The following is an 11,529-nucleotide window of genomic DNA, read 5'->3' on the forward strand; positions in this document are numbered from 1 at the left end:
TCACTTTTGGAAAATCTGTATTAGGGCCAGGACTCTAGAATATAGGCCCATTTAGTTTGGGTTTCATCTTTTAAAAGGTGAGGGAGTTAGGATGGATAATGAGCTCACATTCTGTGAATTCTTTTTCAAGACTCTCGTTCCTCAACAGCCTTCATCTGCTAACTTTCCTAAAGGAGGAAGGGCCGTGCAGAAGAAGGCTCAAATGAAAGGGACAGCTGGATTAGGCATCTGTTTGCATGTTCTGCCTCTGTTCATTCCGCAGAAGCAGGATGCTGAGACAAGTGCAGGTAGTTTATTTAGGAGGTAATCTCAGGAGACACCTGGGGGGAGTGAGAATATGAAACAGGAAAGGTAAGGCAGCCAATCAAAAGTGCGTCATCAAGCAATTTACCGCTGGGGACAGCTGAAGCTTAATCCTTCTGGGGAACTCTGGGAGGTAGTGTAGAATACACACCTCTTTGTTATTTTGCCCGAGTGACAAGGGATGTGGAGTATTTATCCATCAGCTCCCGCCAGTGAGTGGTTAAGGGCTGCTCCTTAATTCCCCAGCACTTCTGGCCTGTCACCCATATGGGCAGAGCAGGCTCCAAGAGGTGCTGTCATTTGGAAGTCAGGCTGACCAGTAAGGCCAAAGGGATATGGGTGGGGCACTGAAAGTGTCTGCTAGTTTCAAAGCTAGGTAAGCTGGAGAGAAAATTGTTACTCTTTTAATCTTTCCATTGCTTATAGTGAATGAAGACTCATTCTGATAGTGTGGCACATTTCTGTTTACTGCTGCAAGATTCTAGAAGTTTACCTGTTGTTCCTTCTTTTTGACAACAGCCCAGTGATCTCATTTCCAATTATTTGCTAATTTAATTCTCATTTTCACCTTTCCTATTCTAGCTTCTCAAATTTTTTTTATCTGATTATTCCTCTAAAACATATCTTAGCCTTTGTGAAGAGGCACTATCTTTACCCTAAGTTCTTGCTTGTGTTTGGGGCTGGAATCTCCCTTCTTAATTGATTTTAATTTTGTCTAGCCAAAAACTCATTATGCATGTGTCTCTTAGATATTGTATAGGAGAAAATTAGACGGGCCACTTCAGACAGTGTCCCTCAATCTGCCTTTTCATTTGCTTCACTCCTCTCCTCCAACCAAGCCACTTGGACATCCCAATCTCAGGACTTTTCTCTCATCATTCACCAACCCATACTCCGTTTGTAGCTGTGTTTCGTTTATTCATTCAACAAGAGTTCATTGAAGATTTACCATGTACACGAGGCACTGCTGTAGATGATCTGCGGGTAGGAGGTGAGAGATGAGGGAGTGGTGGGGTACAGCGTGCCCACAGCACAGATTCTGGAATAAGATGGGCTTAAGTGGGTGGCTCATCTCTCCCTTGGGCAAGTCAGCTTGGCTTTGCAAGTCTCAGATAATCCATCCATAAAATGAGCATAATCATAATACCTACTCTATGGGGTTATTGTTTATATTAAATGGTATAATTTACATATGTCACTTAGTACAGTCCCTGATATACATTAAAAAAAAGATATACATTAAATGATTAATAAGTAAATATAATTACTTTTGCTATTATTATTACAAAGAGGAACTAGGCATAGATGCCGTACTGAAGCTACACTGTATATTTACTGGACCAAAATATCTGCAGAATAAGATGGAAAGTGCTAAGTGCCCAAAAGAGGTGAAGAACATCCCAATGGTAATTTGGAAAAGGATAGTGATAATGGTTGCAAAACATGAAGAATGTAATCAATGTCACCGATTTATACATATAAAAATTGTTGAGTTAGCTAGTGCTTTATTGTATATGTTTTTACCACATTAAAAAAAAAAAATTCCATGGGAGTCAGAGGAGGAAGACCTGAGCGGAGGCTGAGATGGGTTTGATAGACCTGGGGTGTTTAGGTTTGGGGTACACAGATGTCAGCGCTAGGATGTTAATTGTAAATGTATATTTAATTATGAATATTGTCTTAGTCATTTAGTGCTGCTATAACAGAAATACCACAAGTGGATGGCTTTAACAAAAGAAGTTTATTCTCTCACAGTAAAGTAGGCTAGAAGTCCAAATTCAGGGTGTCGGCTCCAGGGGAAGGCTTTTTCTCTCTGTCAGCCTTTTCACCAATCTTCCCCCAGACTAAGAGCTTCTCTACGCAGGGACCCCTGGTCCAGAGGACACGCTCTGCTCCCGGCACTGCTTTCTTGGTGGTGTGAGGTCCCCCTGTCTCTCTGCTTGCATCTTTCTTTTATATCTCAAGAGATTGCCTCAGGACACAATCCAATCTTGTAGGTTCGGTCCTGCCTCACTAACACAACTGCCGCCCATCCTCCCTCATTAACATCATAGAGGCAGGATTTACAACGTGTAGGAAAATCACACAAAACCAGGAATCCTGGCCCAGCCAAATTGATACACACAGTTTTGGGGGAACATAATTCGATCCATGACATATATGTAAATATCCATGTTTGATTGATATGGAACAGTATTCATTCATCATTAATTCAGTCAACAGATATATGTTGGGTGCCCATCAGATGAAGGTACACTTCTAGGTGCTAAGGAAACGGCAGTTAACAGCAGACAAATTCCCCACCCTCAGCAAGCTTATATTCCAGGGGATGATGTCCATAATTATTAAGTATAAAAAGATTCTGAAATAGTATATGCAGTATGACCGCATTTTTAACATGTATGTAAATATATAAACATACATGTTATAAAAATGAGATCATGTGTGTATAATTATACACAAAGAGAAAGGGAGAAAGCTAGAGCAAGAGAAATTTGGAAAGATAGATACAAAAGTGTTAATAGTGATGATATTCAGTAGTAGAATTATATTTTCTTGTCTTCTTTTATCTGTGTTTTCCAAATTTGGGGGCAATAAACTTGTACTTTATACATAATATTGAAAAAAAAGTTGCGTATAATGTATGCAATTAAGCAACTAAAAGTTAGAATTTATCAGAAATTGCAAAAGCCTTTCCTATTTTCCTTATTCCCAACTCCTAAAACCATTGTCATAATTCTAACCCTGAAGGCCTGTTGATGTTCAACTCTGTCCCCTACTTCTGCCACCATCCCCCTTGTTTGTGGTCCATAAATCCTTTCGTTTGATAAAATAAAATCTTCAGCTTGAGGAGAAAATTTTTCTCAGAGAACATGGTGCTCAAAAACTGAAGCCTCCGGCTTTTAGAAGGAAACATACTCCATAAGAGCAAATGATTACTGTTCCTATTTGCTTTATAGTTGTTAAGTGTTTAGAAGATGCTCAAATAAAGCTGGCTGGAAAGTACTTCATGGATTTTAAAGATAATGAAAAAAAGAAAAACAGAATTTAGGGTGCCCTAGTGGCACGGTGGTTAAGTGCTCGGCTGCTAACTAAAGGTCAGTGATTTGAACCCACCAGCTGCTCTGTGGGAGAAAGAAATGGCAGTCAGCTTCCTTAAAGATTTATAGCTTTGGGAACCCTATGGGGCAGTTTTACTCTGTCCTACAGGGTTGTGCTCTGAGTAGAAATCAACTCAACGGCAATGAGTTTAGTTTTTTGTGTCTGTGTCTGTGGGTGTGATTTTTTTTTTTTTTTTTTATGTGAGCAGAGTCCCTGGGTGGTACAAATGGTTAAGTGCTCAGCTACTAACCAAAAGGCTGGCAGTTCAAATCCACCCAGAGGCACTTCAGAAGAAAGCCCCAGTGATGTGTTTCTAAAAGTGTCTTAGGCTGGGTTTTCTAGAGAAGCAAAACCAGTAAAACATATAAATATGTACATACAGAGAGATTTATATCAAGGAAAAGGCTCACATGATTGAAGAGGCTGGAACGTCCCAAGTCTGTGGATCAGGATAGAGGCTTCTCTTGATTCACGTAGCCACAGGGGCTGGTGAACACAAGGTCGGCAGGTCAGAGAGCAGGGCTCTTGCTCACAGGCTATGAAGATTGACAAATCCCAAATCAGCAGATAAGCTGATAGTGCAAGTCCCAAGAACTGGAGGTCAGACGAACAGGAGACAGCCACAGGATTCACACAGTAAGCAAAAAAGCCAGAACACCTGCTTATGTTCAGATGCAGGCCACACCCCCAAGGAATCTCCCTTTCAACTGACTGGCTACTCACAGCAGATTCAATCATGGGAGTGATCACATATAAGCACTGAGAATCATGGCCCAGCCAAGTTGACACACAATCTTAATTATCACAAAAAGATTAACCAAAAAACCAAACCCACTGCTGTCCAGTCGATTCCAATGCATAGTGACCCTATAGGACAGAGTAAAACTGCCCCATAGAGTTTCCAAGTAGCACCTGGTAGATTCAAACTGCCAACCTTTTCATTAACAGCTGTAGCTCTTAACCACTATGCCATCAAACCAACCAAACCCACTGCCATCAAGTTGATTCTGACTCAGCGAACCTATAGGACAGAGTAGAACTGCCACGAAGGGTTTCCAAGGAGCGCCTGGTGGATTCAAACTGCCGACCTTTTGGATAGCAACCATAGCACTTAACCACTACACCACCAGGGTTTCCTCTAAAAGATCACAGCCATTGAAAACCCTATGGATTATAGTTCTACTCTGAAACACACAGGGTTGTAATTGTCCCCATGGCAACTGCTTTCATTTGTTTGTTTTATGGCAAGGTCTTCTGTTCACAAGATGGTTTCTGATATAAAAGCACTGTGCCCCTGCTGAACCCCAAATGCATAGGACATGGGCTTTGACTCACCAGCCCTCAGCCCAGAAACGCAGACAGCCATTGGGGGCATTGGCAGGGCCAGATTGTAGGCTGAGGTTCAGGAAAAGTTTGTCATGGCATAGCTTCTGGCAAACACATCTTTTTTCCACTGAGATTCCAGCTTGCTTAGCATGACATGGTTTATCCGGCAAAGCTAGTTAGCAATGGCTCAGCTTTCCAGAACTGCCTACCTCTTGCAAATAGGCTGGGTGTGGTGATTTTAATAGGCTCACAGTTTAGAGTATGGTGTTTTCACATTTCTTCAGTTTATTTACCCTTCAGTTTCCTACCCAATTGTTCCTGTGCTTTCTTCTTAATTTGAATGCTGGAAACTTTAGCTGCAGTTTTTCAATGCATGCACTTATTCCATAAATATTTTTCATCCCAACTGGTCACTTGTATGCTCTGTTGACATTGTGAGTAAAATCAAGCAATTTGCCTATGTAATTTTTTGAAGATGAGGGTCCAGTGACGGTGGATATAATTTGAGAAATGATTTATATGAATTTTGGACAAAAGAGAATGAGTTGTTTAAATATTGAAATTAACATACATAGATATGTTCATGGAATGAAAAACGAGTCGAAGTTAAAGAAAAAAAAATCTGATTCCTCACCAAAGAAAGCCATTTACAGTCATCTCAGTATCCGTGGGGGATTGGTTACAGGACACCTCACCTCCCCCCAAACCAAAAAACCAAACCCATTTCCATGGAGTTGATTCTGACTCAGAGCAACCCTATAGGACAGAGTAGAACAGCCCACAGAGTTTCCAAGGAGCAGCTGCTGGGTTCAAACTTTGGACCTGTTTATGGCACCAGGGTTTCCAACCTCCCTTTCTCTCTCCCCACAGATACCAAAATCCGAGAATGCCCAAGTTCATTATATAAAATGCTGTGGTATTTGCATATAACCTATGCACATCCTCCCATATATTTTAAATCATCTCTAGATTACTGATAGTACCTAATATGATGTAAACAGTTGTTTCATCACAATGGAAGATTTGCTCTGGAAGGTAACCTTTCTCTTCTGTGAGTTTCTTGAGCTCTTCTGGGAAGGCTGATGCTGCCTGGGCCTCTGCTGATGGGATTCACCCCTGATCTTGAAGCTCTTGAGGCTGTAACGCTGTACAGAGCCAGCCAGCGGCCCTTTGCCTTAAACTCCTTCCTCTGCTCTCCTCAACTCCCTCACACTTAGCCTCTGAGGAACTGCTTCCACCACTTCATTGCTTTTTAGGAGCCATTTTTTCACAGAAACAAAGTGTACACCCAGCACAAGAAGTGAACGAAGAAGACTTGAATGATGCTCAAACAACGAGTGCTGGAGAGACTGAGGACCTGTGAGATGGCGGGAGGCTACAGCAGGGGATGCCTACACATCCCTTCATTCGCGTGCATTCAGCATAGTGCTTGGCACGTGGCAAATTCAAGTTTTGCTTTCTGCAACTTTCCCCTTTTTTCCGAATATTTTAAATCCACGGTTGGTTGAATCCGTGAATGCAGAACCTGTAAATACGGAGGGCTGACTGTACGTGATTGTTTCATTTGGTAGTTTAAAAATTTTCAAGGTTTTCCTATTGCTCTTAGGATGAAGTCCAATGACCTTGCTATTGTTTTTGTTAGTTGCTGTCGAGTTGATTCCAGTTCATGGAAACCCCATGTGTGCAGAGTGAAACTGCGGCAGAGGGCTTTCAAGGCAGATTGCCAGAAGCAGATTGCCAGGCTTGTCTTCCAAGGCACCTCTGTGTGGGTTCAAACCACCAACATTTTGGCTAGTAGTGGCCCTTAACCATTTGTACTGCTCAGTCACTCCCTTCAGGTACCTTAAACTGGCCCATAAGATCTAGCATGATCTGATCCCAGCCTCCTCTGCAGCCTTAACCTGCACACTCTAACTGGCACATGATCAAGTTCCTTCATTTCTTCTAGAGCACTGAACTCTTTTGCTCCGAGCCTTCACATTGTGGATTTCCTTCCTAGAACCCTCCGCCCATTCTTCTCTTTCTGCGTAACTCCTACACTGGTCAGGTCTCAGCTCACCGTGGCTTCCTCTGGGAAGTCTCCCACATCCCCATAATCTACGTGGAGGTCCTCTCCTCTGTGCTGTATCATCATAGCAGGTCATTGTCTGTCCACTTCTCGGTCTTCTCCATTAGTCTATAAAACTGCTCGAGTAGGGACCATGTTTTTATGTTACCATTTTATCCCAGTACCTAGCACTATCTGTCAGTTTGTTGTACTATGGCGGCTTGTGTGTTGCTATGAAGCTGGGAGCTATGCCACCAGTATTTCAAATACTAGCAGAGTCATCCATGATGGACAGATTTCAGCAGAGCTTTCAGACTAAGACAGACTAGGAAAAAAGGCCTGGTGGTCTACTTTTGATCTAATGCCAAAGAAAACCTTATGGATTACGATAGACTATTGTCTGAAATAGTTTTGGAAGATGAGCCATCGACATTGAAAGGCATTCAAAATACACAGTGGCCACAACAATGGACTTGAGCATACCAACAATCATGAAGATACCACAGGACCAGACAACATTTTGTTTTGTTGTACATGGGGTAGCCACAAATCAGAGCTGACTTGACAACAACGAACAACAACAACCTAGCAGAGTGACTGGCTGGCACATAGTAACCACGCAATAAATGATTCTTGACTGAATGGGTACACTGGAATACTTTGTCTAGAGAATGAATGAGGATTAAAGTGACTTGTGGATCCATGCTGCCATTTACTTGGATGCCTGAATTATCAATTCAGATTGAATAACTATTATTGAGCACCATTATGGGCAGCTGCATCTACCTTCACTGTTTCATTTGCCCTTTCCCTTACCTTCTCATTTACAGCTGAGGACGCTCAGGTTCGTGAAGCTGAAAAACTTGATCATGGCAACTGATGAATGATGGAAAGAACTCTCATCTTGGGAGATCCAACTCAGTGTTCTTGGGCCCATATCAGGGTGCTGCCTCTTTCAGCTTTTGACCTTCTACCATGCTCTGTTGACTCAACCAACTGCTGGGATATCCTAGTAGAACACAAAACCGGTTTCAGCAGAGTTGACTCCAACTCATGGTGATCCCATGTGTGTCAGAGTAGAACTGTGCTCCACAGGATTTTCAACGACTGATTTTTTTGGAAGTAGATTGTCAGGCCTTTCTTTTGAGGTGCCTCTGGGTGGACTTGAACCTCCAACCTTTTGGTTAGCAACCAATTGTGTTAAATGTTTGCACTATCCAGGGACTCCAGTAGAACACAAGAACACTTGAATTTCCTACATAAAAGGTACAACCGAGACAGAAGTCTAAATGGAATCATGAAGGGATAACAGAGGAGAAAGCACTGGGCTAGTAATCCAGATACCTGGGTTCTTATCTTGCCTTTGTCACTAAATAACTGAGCAACACTGGGCAAGTTTTAGTCTCTCTAGGCCCCAGCTCTCTCATCTGTACAATGAGGGAGACTGATGGGTAATTTTTAAAGGGTCCTCCAGCTTTAAATTCCAAGCTGGTGTGAGGCCTCAGAATTGCACAATGATTACTGCTCAGGGAGCCATTAAGTCTGCCTGAGAGAGAGAGATCTCACCTAACAGGGGCTATTCTGAAATTTTATTCTAAAGGTAAGAAGGGAAGAGAATAAACACAATTTTATATCACCCTCTTATTTACTTTTTGTATATACACAGGTAACAAAATAATGACCATGGGTCATGGAGGGAATTGAATGAAAAGAACGCATCACCGGTAATATGCCACCTTTTCATCAGCTGATATTATTGGGTTTTGAATAAGCTCTGGTGAAAGTGTGGCCTTGTCGGTGCACCTTCCAGTAATCATAGAACGAAGAGTCCTTCTAATCGACACTTGTTATATGAAAATTGTTTGTAGCTCTGTGCCTCTTGAAACTACCTGATGTATTAAAGCAATTAGCAATCAAATTCTACATTTTATTGCTGCACAAGCAAACTTGAAATGTAAAAACACAAATTGTAGGGAATGAAAATAGATTTTAAGTTGTTTGCATATAAATTGATTTGCATGAACAATTAAAACTTGCCATATTTATAATGATTTTTTGAGGTATTAACATAAGTAGAATAATTATATCATCCACTTGTGAACTTAGTAAAAGAACAAGAAAACTGTCATTCCATATAAGAGAAGAGAGCTGATTTTGGCTTTAATGTAGCTGAAAACAAGTGATATTACAGAGTAAATGAAAACAGACATGTAATTTTAAAACCTACAAGTTATCATGGAAAGCAAATCACTGAGTATCTCAAAACTTACATTAAAGATTGAATTTATAGACAGGGAAACAGAAAATTATGATTAGCAAGGGGTTTGAACTGAGTAGTTAGTCTAGGTTAAACAAAAATCATGGTCAAATGATAAAAAAGTGAAATAGAAAATAAGGATATTTATTTTTCTTGTTTTTTCTGTGTGATTTTCAAGCTACATCAAAAGTCAGGAAATCAATTTTATTTTCCTGTCGCCAGCTAACTGTGTGAAATTAGGCAAGTCATTTTGGCCCTACAGAGAGAACTTTTGTTGTGCATGGAATTAATGCTTTATAAAAAGACTTAAGCTTTAATAACTTCAGGAAAATGCTGGAAATGCCCTACCAGGAATGACACCACACATCGCAGCCTTATTCCAAGTTAAACAAACTCTGGAAGTAGGGGTCCATTATTCACGGAAAAAATGATGCATTTTGTTTTCATGTTAGGCAAACCCCTGTCTTAAAATGGAATTTCTGCTAAGCATATGGCCTAATCATTGGCATTGTGGTGTAGGCGTGTGAAGGCCAAACCCTGCGTATCACGCAAGCAAAAATCCCTGAGGATCTTAACCTGTGTGGAAAAATGTAGAACGTATTCTCTTAAAAGACAAATTTGGAATCAAGAGGTTATATTTTCCTCAGGAGTTTTGACATACTGAGACATCTCATAAGACGCTGCACTTTTTTTTTTTTTTTTGAGGTTTCATTCAGAACAGCACTATTTCATTGTTGACCAAAAAATCAATAATAATGTCTTAGAGTTTTATGGTACCTTTCATGAAAGAACTTAATATATTCCAGTAAGAAAGCCTACCTTTCTGGTTCATAAAGTTGCAATCTGATCTTGTCTCAGAGATGATGGAAAAATACATACCTATATGCCACGTTGTTGTTATTGCTGCAAGTTCCCATTGAGTTAGCTTGGACTCCTGGCGACCCCATGTATAACAGAACAAAACGTTGCCTGGTCCTGCCCAGTTTCATGACCATTGGTATATCTGAGTGCGTGCAACCTAAAGGGCTTAGCTTCCAGCACTATAGTAGACGATACTCTTGTGATCCATAGGGTTTTCAATGGCTAATTTTCTGAAGTTTATTACCAGGACTTTCTTCCTAGTCTATCTTGGTCTGGAAGCTAAGCTGAAACCTCTCCTCCATGGTTGAGCCTCCTGGTATTTGAAATACAGGTGGCATAGCAACATGTAAGTTTCTACTGACAGATGGGTGGTGGCTGTGCTTGGGACTCATTGACGATAAACCAGACTCAGGTCTCCTGCATGGAAGGGGAGAATTCTACCACTGAACCCCCAATGCCTCATACCATGAATATATAAAGAAAGAAAGCCCCAGTACAGCTCACACTTTTATTCTCTAGGGCCCTTTCCATCTTCAAAAGTCTATGGTTCTATATCATCACTGCATTTCTTGTTTAAGATTGTTACCTAAAAGAGGCAGCCAAAAAGAAATAACTGTTATTGGCTCCCAGTTGGCCAGGGAGTATAGTAATATGTCTTAGAGAAGGAAGTAGATAGTATTAAAAGAAGAAATTGATCTCCCAGAAAGTAATAAAGGTTTAAAACTGACTGTGTTGGGAGGGTACTGTTTCTCCTCAGCTCTGCCAGGATCTACCGAATATGGCACCTTGAATTGGTCCAAGTTTCACAGATAGCAAGAAACCACAAGTGTGATGTTTTTGAGGATGCCATACATCTCCTTTTGTTCTAGCTTTCTCTTCTTTGCACACCGTTTAACCTAGCTTCTTGTCATTTCTTCTCAGAGACTCCATATATATATCTCAGTTCTCCAGAAACAAGCCCTTTCTGTAACTGCAGAAAATGCATTATGTAAGAATTCTCAGAGAGAGAGAGAGAGAGAGAGAGTAAACACAATTCTCAAGCCCTTAATTTTCTATTCTCTGCAAGCTACCATAGTGATAATTCACAAGTAAGGGCTCTGGTTTTCATCTGTGTTTAAAAATTGTTTTATTTCTAAATCAGAAGTCTTGCGTCACCTATTTCCCCTTATCTCTTTTTTTCCTTATCTAGCATATAGATTTCTTGCTTAAAATGTTTTAGAGAATTATGCATTCAAATGGAAGCTTTAATGTAGCAAAATTTTTAGTTAGGTCACTCAAAAAAGAATGGAAATGGATAGGGTTCTGAGAAGATGGCAGCATTAACAGGCCATTGTTTCAACCCTCCTCAAAAAAGAAAACAAGGAAATGGAACTCTGAAATGGGGAACAGAGGACAACAGCAAAGAACTGCAGACAGGTAAGAACCAATGAATAAATAATAAGTTGCGTACAGTAGGAGAATTGATTCTTCCTCTACCCTTGCCCCTCCCCCAGCCACATAGGCATGGCTGCTATGAACTGGGAAGGTGGCCCCAGGAAAAGAGCCTGCTTCCCTAACCTCACACCCCTTGCCTGTACAAAGAGACAGGACCCCAAGGTCCTACCCTATAATCAACAAGGCAGATCTCCCCAGG

General features: G+C 41.0%; 1 protein-coding gene across 1 annotated transcript in view; it reads left to right on the forward strand.

The window, feature by feature from the left end:
* The window catches only part of CFAP95 (cilia and flagella associated protein 95), a 158,580-nt gene extending 150,647 nt beyond the window's left edge, over positions 1-7,933 (forward strand). The window contains exon 6 of the mRNA XM_049895528.1: positions 7,609-7,933. Coding sequence (XP_049751485.1) covers positions 7,609-7,665 — 57 coding nt within the window. The 3' untranslated portion in view covers positions 7,666-7,933. The remainder of the gene's footprint in view (positions 1-7,608) is intronic.
* Positions 7,934-11,529: the final 3,596 nt, after the last annotated feature.

This window comes from Elephas maximus, chromosome 9 (assembly GCF_024166365.1).
Source record: "Elephas maximus indicus isolate mEleMax1 chromosome 9, mEleMax1 primary haplotype, whole genome shotgun sequence".
Lineage (NCBI taxonomy): Eukaryota > Metazoa > Chordata > Mammalia > Proboscidea > Elephantidae > Elephas > Elephas maximus.